Source organism: Dendronephthya gigantea, unplaced genomic scaffold (genome assembly GCF_004324835.1).
Source record: "Dendronephthya gigantea isolate DGI-Jeju-01 unplaced genomic scaffold, DenGig_1.0 000071F, whole genome shotgun sequence".
NCBI lineage: Eukaryota > Metazoa > Cnidaria > Anthozoa > Malacalcyonacea > Nephtheidae > Dendronephthya > Dendronephthya gigantea.
The window spans coordinates 225,432-240,368 of record NW_021163081.1 but is presented as its reverse complement, the minus strand read 5'-3'; the positions used below and the strand labels follow the sequence as shown (position 1 = coordinate 240,368).

At 36.7% G+C, this 14,937-nt stretch overlaps 2 protein-coding genes across 2 annotated transcripts; one reads left to right on the top strand and one right to left on the bottom strand.

Moving 5' to 3' along the window:
* Nucleotides 1–6,659: 6,659 nt before the first annotated feature.
* LOC114531365 lies at nucleotides 6,660–7,649 on the bottom strand. The gene is made up of 3 exons (XM_028552991.1): nucleotides 7,561–7,649; nucleotides 6,927–7,195; nucleotides 6,660–6,700 (listed from the first exon to the last, which is right to left on the bottom strand). Exons 1-3 carry the CDS (start codon nucleotides 7,635–7,637, stop codon nucleotides 6,696–6,698), a joined length of 351 nt encoding a protein of 116 aa, XP_028408792.1. The 5' UTR covers nucleotides 7,638–7,649; the 3' UTR covers nucleotides 6,660–6,695.
* A 2,852-nt stretch (nucleotides 7,650–10,501) lies between these two features.
* Nucleotides 10,502–13,634, top strand: LOC114531386 (probable ATP-dependent DNA helicase RecS). Its single transcript, XM_028553005.1, has 2 exons — nucleotides 10,502–10,597; nucleotides 11,955–13,634. Exons 1-2 carry the CDS (start codon nucleotides 10,502–10,504, stop codon nucleotides 13,632–13,634), a joined length of 1,776 nt encoding a protein of 591 aa, XP_028408806.1.
* The last annotated feature ends 1,303 nt before the right edge of the window (nucleotides 13,635–14,937 follow it).

The following is a 14,937-nucleotide window of genomic DNA, read 5'->3' as shown; positions in this document are numbered from 1 at the left end:
ATTTTCTGAGAATGTAGGATCTTATGTTTAGATTTTATTTTAGGGTTAGGAAGACTTTAAAAAATATTTATTTGTTAAGACTTTCATCTATTTGTTAAGACTTTCATTTATTTGTTTTGGAGAGTATGACGTCACATCATTTTGACAGATGGATGGCGATGTGCAAATATGGCGGAAAGTATAAATCTAAGATGTTCAAAGCTGGACTGTTCGCAGCTTGTATTCCATTCATTCAAGTGCTTTCTAAATCATTCAAGCGCTTTCTAACTTACACAGCCACAAAGTGGATTTCAAAGTTATGTGCATGGCTAAAGGTTGTTCACAGACGTTCACAGTGTTCTCCTCTTTCACATTGCATCTCTCCAGAAAGGACGCCAAATTTCAGATGCTTGGAAACCTGGCGGGATATGGATGAACATGTTTATGGGGGACACGAAGAATATTCTATGACTATGGCCTAGCACTTTATGCAATAAAAACACAGGATCAGCGATAAAGCTTTAAACGAAATTCTCAATGACACAAACTCCATTGTTGAATAGAATTTAACATCGTTCCAGGTGGGGGGAAAAATGCAGACTTCAAGATGCCAATATAGATATTAACACAATTGAAAGTTTGCCACGATTACTTGAAGGTGCATCAGCAATGTTCAAACATTTAACACTGATGAAATCAACTAATGACCGAAGTAAATATTTCCTTAAAGAACTTGGAATGATGGTAAGAAATAATAAGGGTTCTTTATATAAAGTGCTCACAAGCAAGACCTACCCAGCTACCATAAATCTAATCCCAACTGTAAATCCACCCTTTTATGGACTTCAAAAAAAGTTCAATGAAAGGATTGGTACATGTAGTACTTAAATGTCAAACTTCAGTTACATTTTGCTGAATCCCTGCATTGTGATGTACATTGTGAACTACATTGTGATGTACAATTTAGCAAAAGAATTATGTAGATTTGGGCATAGTTGTCCAGGCTGATATCTAGTAAGGCAAACCAAGACACAACTAATCCATATTATCCACCCCATCATATTTTTGTTATGTTAATTGATTGTTATACTGCCTTGCTCAAGTTTCTCAGAATCATGCCTTCCATAAAGAGCTGTTTGTGGTTAGCCATCTTCCTTATGAATACAATTGAAAACACATGAAACAATTAATTAAGATTAAACTAGAAACACATGCATGCAGTAACCCCTCGCCGGTTCTTAATGCGATAACATAATTTCGAAACATCGGTGAAAAATAAATTTAATTAAAATATATATATAAATACAAACTATGTGACAAATTCACAATAATACAAAATTTACAGAATAATAAAAATAACAATTTACATATTAATTTAAAACAATTTAAAAATTTAATCAATAACAATAAATAAAAAAAAAAAAAAATGTTATTACATAGCTTTGAGTTAACTGTGAACTGGTGATAGAACTGCAGGATAATCACTCGGGTCACCAGTTGGAGAAAGAAATAGCCTAAAACATTATTGTCATATATTGCGATGGGCAGATCTATACTACCATCTACTATTAAAGAATAGCCCTGAAGCCATAATTATATTGTTTGTGAACCAGAGACGTAACAACTGACTATACATTAGGTGACAAATCATAAGGTACTGTATACATACGTGCGTTGCATGTGGCTGCCCTGTGGCCACGCAGGCCACATTTGTAACACCGCCCTAATATCAAGAAATGATATCAAGAAATAATTGGTTTGCAGGCTACCAAAAATCTTGAGTTAACTGCATGACCATTATCAATTAAACTTTACTAACCTCTCACTTGTCCATGTAACACTAAAAAGACAAAATGTCATATTGAGCATCCTGACAATGCAATATTTGTTGAGTAGCATCCAATGGCAAAAACCGGAAACAATTGTTGTGGATATAATGAATCATACAGTACCTCTGCCTCCTCCCCCAAACCGCCCAGGGCGTGGGTCATTATCTAAAATAAATAAATAAAACAAACTTGGTTCACATATTGCATAAATCCATGTAATGATAGGAGGCAACCTTTTTAATTTTAGAGTTTAAATTGATGACGAAAAACTTGAACATGCATCATCATCACTTAATACATAAAATTAGTAATATAGAACAAAGTAGCTGATATATACTGTCAAGGTTTGCATTAGCTTGCAAGGCTTGAGAATTGAAAATATAAGTTAGTTCATTTCAATATATATCAAGATGCAATTGCTCTACTATACCTTTCTAATCATAAAATGTAAACAATATAGGCAGTATATACAACATTTCAAAGAACATATCATTTTAGTGCATATTCAATCAGCATACCAGGCCTTTCTTGAGGTGCATGACCATTGTCAATTGAACTTTACTAACCTCTAACTTGTCCATGTAACACTAAAAAGACAAAATGTCATATTGAGCATCCTCATAATGCGATATTTTTTGAGTAGCATCCAATGACAAACACTGGAAACAATTGTTGTGGATATAATGAATCATACAGTACCTCTGCCTGCCCCCCGAAATCGCCCAGGGCGTGGGTCATTATCTAAAATAAAAAAATAAAACAAATTTGGTTGACATATTGCATAAATCCATGTAATGATAGGAGGCAACCTTTTTAATTTTAGAGTTTTAAATTGTTGACAAAAAACTTGACCATGCATCATCATCACTAATTAATACATAAACTAAATAATATTGAACAAAGTAGCTGATATTTACCATCAAAATTTGCATTAACTTGCAAGGCTTGAGAATTGAAAATATAAGTTATTTCATTAATTTCAATATATATCATCATGCAATTGCTTCACTATACATTTATAAATGTCAAACAATATCGGCAGTATATACAAAATTTCAAAGAACATATCATTTTTGTGCATATTCAATAAGCGCATACCAGGCCTTTCTAGAGGTGGAGGATTCACAAGATTAAATGAAAGTATTTCAGTTGTGCAGGGGAAAGTATGCATCAATAAGTCACATCAATCATGAAACTTACTGGGTTGCTCATCTGGCCCCTGGCCGGCCAGGTCGGGGACTGCTTCAAGTATTTCTATAGTGAAAGAAAATTTGCATGTGTTATCCTTTTAGTGCTATGTGAAAAGACATACAAATTAACTAACTGTGACAAAAATAATATTTCAAATAGTTTTTTTAATCATATTTACCATCATCATTATCAATATCAATGTCTAAAATCCAACAAATAATTGTTAAATTAGATTTTTGAACATTGGAAATGATCAACGACATTTTAATCAGTTGCTAATTTGTACATTCAGAGTGAAAGATATATAAATATGTGCCAAAATACATATCAAGTACGAGTTCATCCTCATTATTCTCCACTAAAATAGTTGGTAAAGTAGATGTACATAATAATACAATAATTGCACTACCAACATCATGAAAAAAGTGCTTTCTTGAAATAATTATGCATCTTACTTCTTCGTCCCCTTTAGATCTTTACAGTATATATAAATATGCCATCAACATAAAAAATATATTGAGCAAAAAAAGTATGTAAAAACAACAGCACCATATAGCGTACTCGAGGCAAGCTCAAAAATCATAAAATACAAATATTAGTTTTGAAAAAATATATCTATTGTAATGTAAACAAACTTACATGTTTTAGATTTTTTTCAAAACTTCTTTTAATCTAAAATATAAGAAAAAATATAATATTTTCATTATTTCTTAAAGGTAAAGCGCATCAGCCATTAGCGTTGCAAAAATCGACAAATTTATAAATGCTTTAAAAAAGTTTTTGCAGTTTCTTCCAAAAATGTTTCTCCTCAAATTTGTAAATTAAAATGTCAACAAGCGAGAAGTCTAGTATAATTTATTGGGCGAACTTCAAAATGTTCAATATTTTATAAAGTTTTTTATTATGAATATGACATACCGCAGTCCAAACAGTGACACAGAAACAGGACGATATTTTCGCGCGCTTTTTGAAATTTATGCTATACGTGGATTTTGCGTGTACTCTTTTTCAGTCACCAGGTAAATCGCGTAAACGCCTACACGCACTAATTATAAAGTAAAGAGTTTTGAACAGTGAAACGGTTGATTGTTTATATTGTATCTTACCTGATTGATGTTCTAATGTTTTTTAGTAAAACGAACAAACTTTAATAATGTAAATATCTGTACATGTCAACAGCCACCCTCAAAAACATAATACGTGAGATTATGTCTACTAACAGGCAATGACACAAGTTTACATGATAAGTTGCCCTCCTCAAAAACACAATAATAGAGGAAATGTCTGTAACAATTTTTTAGCAAATTCATTTCCAAAATTGTGTCTAGTAACAGGCAAGTCTTTCCTCGAAAGCACATTGGTGCCCAGTATCATTGAACAATATATAGCAGCACAAACTTAGAGTACAATCCATCCACAAGATTTTCAATACCTATGCCTCTGCTCAGTCTTTTCTGCAAGCACACGAAGTCGTTGTTCTGCTTCTTGTCGCTTCTTCAAATTTTTATTCCTACCAATGACTTTCAGACGATCAAATGTCATAGGTTCAAACACAATATCATAAATTGATCTTACCCTGGATGCTGCAACAAATGTGCAGCCAGCAACTCTCTCCCCTTTACCTAAATCAACAACAGCCTTGGTTAGTGTCTGTTCTTGGGACTTGTGTATTGTCATTGCATACCTCAGCCGCAAGAGCAATTGTTGTCTTGACAAATACTTTCCATCCGCCATCCACTCAAACAGTCTTGGAGGCACAGGTAAACACTTTGAACATTCTTGTAGAAATGCAGGGCCAGAATATGCCGGTACTGCATGAAACGAACCAGTACTGCAATCGGTAGATTTGGTGAACCCATATTCTCTGCAAACCAAAATTGCTCAATAGTTCCAAAAAAGCCATTGCAAAGACCAACTTCTGCCCAAAGGTTACATGTCATCATCACTTCTGCTTTGGTTGACAAAAAGAGAACAGCTTCCAAACCACCTGCTTCATCAGATGTTGCCGCACTTGCACCCCGACGAGAATGCCTTGCTTGAATTTTGACCAATGGTTGTCTAATCCTTAGCAACTTCTCATAATTATATTCAGCGACACTTTTTTTTATCAAAGTACAGCCGAATAGCATCACTAAATTGATCCATTGAAACGTTAGGTCTGGAGTGCTGTATTAATAGTCTCCAGTGCATCTCGGTAACTTGTCCATCTCTCATTCTCATCAATAGCGCCCTGAATGCAACTACTTCTGGGTCTTCACCAATCTGTCGCATGACCTGCTCTAAAATGACTACATGATCAAATGTTAAATACATACTGTGACCATGGTCACTGATTACGGATCCATTACCTGCAATGTACATTGGTTTATCGCCTACAGGAGGTAACTGGCCGAAATCCCCCATTAGGATAATCGACATGCCACCAAATGGGATATCCTCTTTTCCTGTACCTGCACATAGTCTGTTGTCAAGCCATGAAAGCATCTATGTCCAATCATTGACATTTCATCAATAATGAGAAACCTCTTACCTTCCAATCTGAGCTGCAATCTCTGTAAGGAATCGCCCTGTAATTCTCTGTATTCCCGAATCGGAAGTTGAGCTGCGGAATGCAAAGTTTGACCACCAATACTGAATGCAGCAATTCCGGTGGTTGCTGTGACAATACATTGGTGTTGCAATACTTGCTTAAGGGCACTAATTAAATATGTCTTACCTGTGCCAGCAGTACCACTTACAATCATATGTAGTGGTTCACATTCATCATTAGCCATGGATGCAGCGATAATGTCAAATGCCAGTCGCTGTTTGTCGTTCAAGGTCCCTGGGACAACCACCACTTGTTGGTCACCTGTTTGATACTGCATACCTTGCTCCTCTGCATCCTTTCTCTGTTTAGAAATCCACCCAGCAGATTCTCTCAACAAATCCCCAGGCACACCTCTTGCTGCTTCGAACCAATCCACTGCCTCGTTATTTGCCATTTGATCTCCTGCATCCTCATAATGTTGGTTGAGTCTACATAACAACATCCAATCCTCAATTTGCTCTTCCTCATTAGGTTGATCCTGTTCGTCATCGCTTTCATCACTACTTTCATCAGTTCCATATGTTTCATCTGTCTGTGCAGCATGGACCATCTCTGTTTCAATAGAATACCCAAATACATTGTCTCTAGCAAAATCTGTCTGAAGAAATGAAGCATATGTGTTAATAAACATATCATCAGTTTCCTCCATATTGTCCCATGCATTTGATGACTTATCTTCCCATGGTTTAAACTTAATGAGTTGATACTTGCAGTATTTTCCAAAGGTAGGGCTGCCAGGATTGGCTGTAAGCTTTGGAAATGTCCTGACAATATAAGGATTCACTCGTTTTGTCAACTCACCTCTGACTCTTGTGAACTGAGATGCATACTGCATCAAATTCAACTGAGATAACCCCCTATACCTACTCTCCACTTTTGTCCGCTCTCCATAATCTTGAAGAACAGAATTCTGAAGTACTTCCTCTTGTGGATTTTCTGCATCAAGGATCACTTTTCTACTGTTTTCTAAAGAAACAGTAACAAAACTATACGTACAGCCTACCAAAGGCAAACTGAGTCACATATGGGCAGTCTCCTGAGCAGCCATGTCCCCATCACCAGCAACTTGGATCATTGCTTTCTTGATTGCAGAAGACACTTGGTCATCATTCTGTAATGAAGATACAGACAACTTCAGTATGTCAGAAGCAGATTTTGATCGTGGTTCCCTTTCGCTGCATACTTGGCCATGTATCTTGCACATGCCTTTTCATCCACAATTACCTGTAAATCCACATTGGCCCGCCAATTCTCAAGCATGACCCTGTTGTGTGAATTCAGCCTCTCATCATTTCTCTTGGTTTGCAACTCTGAGTGTACAGATTTATTTTTCTTACCTCGAACCTCATAAATCAGTGCAGTCTCCTCTTGTAATGGTTTTGGGAACCCAAATCTGCACTCTGCAGGCAGGCCAACCCTCTTCTTTTTCAGGCAATATGCTGGACTGCATCTGGTGTGCCTCTCTACTGAATTTACTAACCTGTGATAATCAACATCATGATTATCAACTGATGTGGCTTTCACAGCAGAAGGGTGTGGATCTGGTACTGTCCAGTTCTCATCAGGAAGATCATCATTAACTGTGGTCACAAGCCAGTCAACGTAACTTTAAAAGAAATAAAAATAACATGGTTATAACACCTAATTTATATATATTTTTCCATAATTGTAAATACTATGCTGTTTACACTCTCAATTCCTTAGCATTAGGAAATATCGGTTTCTAAAGAAAATATACGGAATTTTGTTTTTTTGTGAATGTATGTGGAAGCTGTATTTTGCAAAATTTGCAACATTGTAGCATTAGTAGGCTAAAACTAAAAGTCTGGGGAAAATGTTTTTTAAGTTTTCTACAGCACATACAAAGAATTTCTAATAATGCACATGCAGCTTATACCGTGGACACAATTTGCGTATTTATGTGGTGAGTGTAAATCATTTATAATACTTAAGATATACATACAAACCTACCTAATTAGCTTTCTCTCCGCATCTTCACCCTCTCTGACAATTTCCTGGCAAGAGAATTCAAAATCGTCAGGGGACATTTCATTTTCTTTCTCTTTCTGAAGCACTGCTTGGCATGCACGTTTACACAATAATTGAATATCTGGATCATTCTTTAATTTAGCACATCCATGAGCATGTATACTTCCTCTGGCCTGATATTCAAACCTATACCATTCAGCATCCAAGACACCTTGAAGCCAATGTTTGATGAACTTCTGTAGCCTTTGCATGAAGAACCAATCTGTCAGGTGTGGATTGTCTATCACTGCTTGTGCTCTTTTTGTTCTTGATGCCCCCTCATTACTTTGCAATAGTCTTTGCAAGTCTGGCCAATGGCTGTCAGCTGCACTAAAGGTAAAGAAAAAGGTAGGGCAACCTTTTTGTTCAATCAGGGCTAACAGTTCTTGCAGTCTCTGATACCAATACTGATTTGTACCCTGAATTTTTGAAACATAACGTTGCAAACGATTTACCATTTGATTTGCACCCATAGAGTTTACCATTGTTTTCAGCTCCTCCATAGTCATGTTTGCATCCGCTGGATGTTGCCGCAAGTAAATGTTAGCTTGTGACAACAGCTGATGCCTCTGCTTCATATTCAACGCCCAGTATGGGAACCGGGGATGTGAGGCAAACCTCCATTCAAACTTACCATTTGGCAGCCTCTCTGCAAACTTCATCAGGTGTTAGAATGCTGTATATAGTGTCCATACAACACGATTTGAAACTATAATTACGTTATTACAAGAATTGAGGTACTGTTTACACTTCATGTGGTACGCTGTTATTTTGGTATATATTATCCCCGAGCGGGCGCGAAGCGCCTGCGAGGGTACTAATTCCGCTCGGAGATTAGGAATTACACCCGGAACCCTGTAGAACATAGGCAAATCCAAAGTTGTCCAAATTCTTTGTCATGGACGGTCGACCTTGGGTGGTTTTGTAAGTTATGCACATGCGCGAGTAACGTCTGGTAATCAACGAACGTTCTGATTGGCTAAGACAGAAAGTTTGTATTTCAATGAGAACGTCAGCAATTTATATTAACTGTCATTTCGTAAACATTTTTGTAAAAGTGTTTCATAAACTTTGTGCAAAGAAAGTAAAACGAGAAGAAACAAGATATATGAAGCATGACAGTTAGCAAACTGTCATGGTACTGTTTACTTTGTTTATTTCGTATTTGTTTCGCGATAAGAATGAGCCGTATTTGTATACTTTTCAGCTTTGTATGCCGTTTATTTGTTAAATCTTCAGCTTTTTATGCAAACGCATAAACTCGTGAAAGGCTATTACACCTTTGCTTTAACTCCAAAAAGTGTTTTTGAAAGTGTAAATTGAATTTTGGTATCAAAAATACACACTATATTTATAAAGTATAAAACTTTTAGCCGCCAGCGTCGACTGCAATTACAGAATAAAATAACATTTGAAGTTTTTTCATGGTCTGTGAAGATTTTGTACTGTTTTAATTGTTTGAAAGTTCGATTTTAAACCGTTACTTAATTGCTGGCATGGTATAATGCAGCAAAATTGAACGGGCAATGTTTACACTAGCTTTATGATTATTTTTGTATTGAATGATGGAAACATTAGCTACATATAATATACACGGTAAAATATAATAAGACTGATTTGAGTTTTGTGTCATTTCATAATATAAGTTTAGGTCAGGTTAACTCAGGAAATTGTGTACTTGGTTTGAAATAGCAAGGGGTTGCTCCATGCATGTATTTCTAGTTGTATGCCAATCATAATTCATAAGTATAATTGTATGCCAAGTGTGTGCCAAAATTTGTATCTGTACACTGGACATGTCCAGTGTACATCATTTACTTTCCAAACTGGAAATACGAGGGAGTATATAAGCAAACAACAGTGTAATGAAACTGACTTGGCTCAACAATATAGACTTAACAGTGCAATTGTAAAAGCCTTGGTAGACATATTTACTGATGTACCATTAGGATTAGACACTCCAAAACAATGTATGCATGAGAATCGAACAGATAAAACACTCCATATGCTTTATCAAAGAACATATTTATATTTAACAAATGTATTTGCAATTGCTATGTGAAGTTTATGAGAGGGAATGTCCTCATGAATGATAGATAACAAGCCCTTGCAGTTCTTCAATTACACCAATTACTTCCCCATCATTTATTGTGACTATTGAGTCAGCAACCACAATGGATGGCTCATAATTGTCATTTACCACAACAGGTGGTTCACTGTCACTCACCACAATGGGTGGTTCATTGTCACTAACCACAATGGGTGGTTCATTGTCACTAACCACGATGGGCAATTAATTTTGCTCAGATTTTGAAATAAAGCTCATTCTCAAAACATGGTACACAAACAAGTTTTGGCATCATTTATTGCTTATTAAAAACAGTCTAGATAAAATAATTTTATTTATGTAGATTGAACTATTCCTACATATATATCCACAGAAAATGGAAACGTTTGAACATTCCAAAAAACATAGTGAACAAAAAAACTGCAAGTTATTGAAAAGGATTCATTTGTTACAATTTAGTGCATAAAGAAAAAAGACATTTCCAAACTAACAAAATGTTGTCAACCACAAGAGTTTATCAGAACTATGTTCAATCTAATAGCCCATAAGCACTCTCCTCCGCAGAGGCTTTGTGTTTTTCGCAGGCGGTTTTGTTTTGGCTTTTGCGTTCTTCGCAGGCGGTTTTGTTTTGGTGTTAGTCGCGGGCTAGGCCGGCCAAAGCAATGGGGCGCGCGGGGAGCGGACTGGTCGCAGGCTAGGGATGGGCGCGCGGGGAGCGATGGGAAGAGCGAAAATTGGGAAGCCTCTGCTAAATAATGTTTCCAATATGGCGTCGAATTTCCGAGGGTGCCTGGGTTCAAGCATGAATAATTCAAGATGGACGCAATCGAAAATGCAAATGCAAATGAGGTAAAGCATATTTTATCTTTAACAAATAGACCATTTCAAGAGGCGAAAATTAGCGGCAAAGTGGTATGTTCGAGGTGTTTTACAAGTACAGGGGATGTTAAGTTCTTTTTAGAAGACGCTGGTTTGAATCAGCATTTTAAAATAAAACATGGCAACTCAGTGGTAGACGATGAGGTTCGCCGAGATTGCAAAATGTTTTTCCATGATTTTCATGGCCAAGAAACATTGAAAATGTTGAATCAACTGTCAGAATTACGACTCAAAAAGGTAAATGTTAGCGTCTCATAGTGGTCTTATTTCAAAATTTTCTGATATCAAATGATGTAGATTAAAATATACCAGATATAATGAGATGTATTTATTTTGTAGAATTGCGATGGTGTATCAACAGAGTATATTGTAACATGTTCTACAATTCCTGGTTGTGAAAGCATTAAACTTGCAGCAAAAAGTCGCCGTGAAGCAGCGAAATTATATGGGTTACTACTTCATCATCGTGGTTTTCTGAAGAGTTTAGGAGCTTCCCCATGTTGTGTTGCAGTTAAATAGGCTGGAAATTTGAATGATGCGACTGCCCAGTGTTTCAAATTGTGGAACGCAGGAGAAAAAATATATGCAGAATGTTTTATACCACCAAAAAGGGTATGTTTTTATTTTAATACCAATAATTAACAATTATTATTAGTGTTTACATTTCTAGATAGCACTGTGTTTAATATATCATCCAGTTCCATTCATTTATATCATTTGTATTATTACTATTTATATTATTTGGCTGCTGATGAGTAAAGTTGTATGGCATTAAACAGAGTAAAATACTAAAGTAGGATGCATAGCCACTTAAAGGGTTAATTTAATAAGTATAATATAATTTCCAATAGACCTTAAATGTGCTTATGTCACACAGTTTGGAATCCAAATAAACATTACTGTAGGTATACTGCACATGCGTCCCACATTGCATTGCAATTTATTTTTTGCCACTGGCACGACATAAGCACTTTTAAGGTCAATGACATTTTGATTAATACAATAATAACAAACTATTTAATTCCCTTTCAAAAGGGTTCTTTAACCTTAGTTTTTGGTCAATTTAGTTAGATGCCCTAAAGCTTTTCTCCTATGTATATGAGTTGGTTTGTAGTGTTCAGAATATTACCCAATATGAATTGTGAAATATTATGTGAGAAAATAATTCAATTTTAACCTTCCCGTAGTTGAAGGAGGCTAATAAGGTGGCTAAATATAATTGAGTGCTGTTTATTTAGCTGAAAGGTTTCAAGCGAAAAATTAACAAAAACCCAACCACTCTGACATTCCAGGGAGGGAGGCTACTTAGCAAGAGGTTGTAGGAATTGAAAGATATTTCATAGACGGATGCAATAGAAAATTTTTAGTAAATGAACTATTTTTTTTTTAGGCTTTTATACCACCACCAATTGTAAGCAATATGCAAAGTATGCCTTGTTTCCATTCGGAAACTCCTACCATCTGCCCACTGAATACCTCACCTCTGAAGGTACTTCAAACTGTTTTTGGGCACAAAGAATTCCGGCCTGGTCAGGAAGAAGCTATTTCACACCTACTGTCTGGAAAAGATACACTTATTATTATTCCAACAGGAGGTGGTAAAACTGTAACTTATGTTTTGCCATGTATTATGACCCCTGGTATAGCCATTGTTGTTTCACCACTCATCATGCTAATGTACGGCCAAGTTACAAGATTGCAAGGTTATGGCGTAAATACATGCTACTTTAACACTTTGCTTAGTGAAAATGAAAGACAACATATTTTACATAACTTGAAAGAACCAAATTGCCAATACCACTTTGTATATGTTAGTCCAGAAGCAGTTGTGACTGAACAATTTCAGAGTTCGTTAGCAAAGCTCAATAATGAAAAGAATTTGAGCTTCTTTATAATTGATGAAGCTCATTGCATTGACACTTGGGGGAAAGAATTTAGGCCAGCATATCAAAAACTGGGAGTTTTAAGACAATACAATGTCCCATTGGCAGCTCTTACAGGCACAGCAACAACCGAGACCCTAAATACCATTAAAGCTACCCTTCAGATGACAGATCCACAAACTGTTAAAATGCCAAGTCGAAGAGATAACCTGATATATTCAGTCATTGAGAAAAAAGAAAACAAAGCAAAGCAGCAAATTGCTGAAATAATCGAAGGGAATCATGCTAATGAGTGTGGTTTGGTTTACTGTGCTACTCAAGCTGATACTGTTGAAATGGCGTTTGTATTGAAAGAACAAGCTATTTCTGCTACATTCTATCATGCAGGCATAGAGAGTGGAGAACGAATGCGAAATGCATCCTTGTGGTTAGAAGGTGCTGCAAAAGTCATGTGCTGCACAAATGCATTTGGAATGGGGATAGACAAGAGCAATGTAAGGTTTGTAATACACCTTACATTTCCTTCATCATTGGAAGGCTATGCCCAACAGTCAGGTAGAGGAGGTCGGGATGGAGGAAATTGCTCTTGCATTCTCATGTTCAGGTTTGGAGATAGGATGTTTCACCTTCAAAACATATCACAAATTGCATCAGATCAAGTGAGAGAAAACAAGCTTTCACTCTTGAATGCAATGACACATTTTTGTATGGATGCAGCAGTCTGCCGAGCAAGAAACATAGCCAAATACTTTGAAGAAGATCAAGGCAATTCATGTACATTATGTGACGTGTGCCAGAAGGGGATTGTTCATGAATCAAAGGATTACACTGAAGAAGCTATGAATATGATGCATTGTTTGACCAACTTGACTGCCCTCAGGTCCAAAATTAAAGTTACTGACCTTGTTTTAACATATATGGGCTCAAAAGCAAAGGCCATTATTAGTTCTGGTTTTGACAGAGTTCCACAATATGGGAAAGGTAAAATTAATTTTAAAACTGCATCGGTCTTAACACAATTTGTACAGCTGTTGATTTTTAGAGGATATTTAAAGGAAAACGTGCGGGAAATGGAAGAAAGAGTTTCGTTAACTTATTTGACATTAGGAAATGTTACAGATTTACTTAATGGTAATGTAGGGTGTTTTTCTGAACTATATTTAAAATGTACATATCAGAAAGGTTAATCTTTTAAAATTGTATACCTCAAATCAGGGAAACAATCGTACAACTTTGATTTGAATTTCTCTTTGATCTTCTGTTTCCCTTTCCCCTGGACGCATATGAGGTTTTTTGAGACCTTTCCAGAAGCACAGCTGTTATTGGCAAGTGGATAGCATTCCACATCATTACGACCTTTGTTCTCAAAAAAACGCTTCTTCAGGCAGAACCAAGCAGCTTTTAATTGGTCAGGCATTGATGACTGCACTGAATGTCTTGATATTGGATGTACATCAGAGCCATCTTTATCCATGTAAGATCTCCTCAAGTACTTCATCATGTCCAGATTTGCCATAAGACGCTCGCACATATTTACTGTTGTATGTCCAGATACATAGTTTTTCAAAGGTTGTACAACCTCAGCCTCCACATATGCATCCAACTCAATACCGTGACCCTTTTTACCAAGAAGGTTGATGCAGCAGTTTCTCTGTAAAAGAACGCAAGTTGCCTTAGGCCATTTGGACAGGAAATTGATAACATGGCGAAATACTTCGGTGTAATAGTTCCTAAAACCAAGTTGTGCATATATGGGTGCCTGGGCTTGATATACTGCTTCGCGTGCGATTCCATCGCAAAAAGCTGTGGCAGCATCATACAACTGTTGAAGAGGACCATATAAAAGAAACGCGGTGGCTCTGTGCTTGAAGGCTGCATCAGCTTCTCCAGATGAAATAAGCCACTCTTTAAATTTGGTCAAAAGGACTTCTTCGACTTTCTCATTTCCACCTAGATTGCTCTTTGGAAACTTGTTGCTACCAATAAATTCTAAAGCAGCGGCAATGCCATAAGCCCTGCATGCGTCACTGATTGCTTCTCTCACCTTTGCCAAGTTATTGTCCTGGAACTTTCTCTTCTTGAAAACTTCTTTAGTCAGTTGTTTTCTTTTCATTATCTCGACTAAAATACAGTGAAACCCAGATGAGCCGTGCACTTTGAATAGAGCCTCGCAGAAGTAGCCCTTGTTGTGTAAATCACCTGGGCAAAGACCTACCCATCGATAAGATGCTGACCGGAACATAGCTGCATTGTTTGTCTTGCAAGTCCCTACATCTCCAACTATCGGAGTTATAAAACCTGGATGAGTCCTGACGCATTTCAGCTCTATTTCTGGACCTGGATTTGGATTTGACAACCTCTTGCAAATGCTCCATCCATCATTTGGATCAAGGAATTCTCCTCATCAGAAAGCGCGCTGTCATCCTCAAACAGACGTACAATGTCATCCAGGTTCATGGCTTTGGCCATCACAAGTGGCGATGGGATACT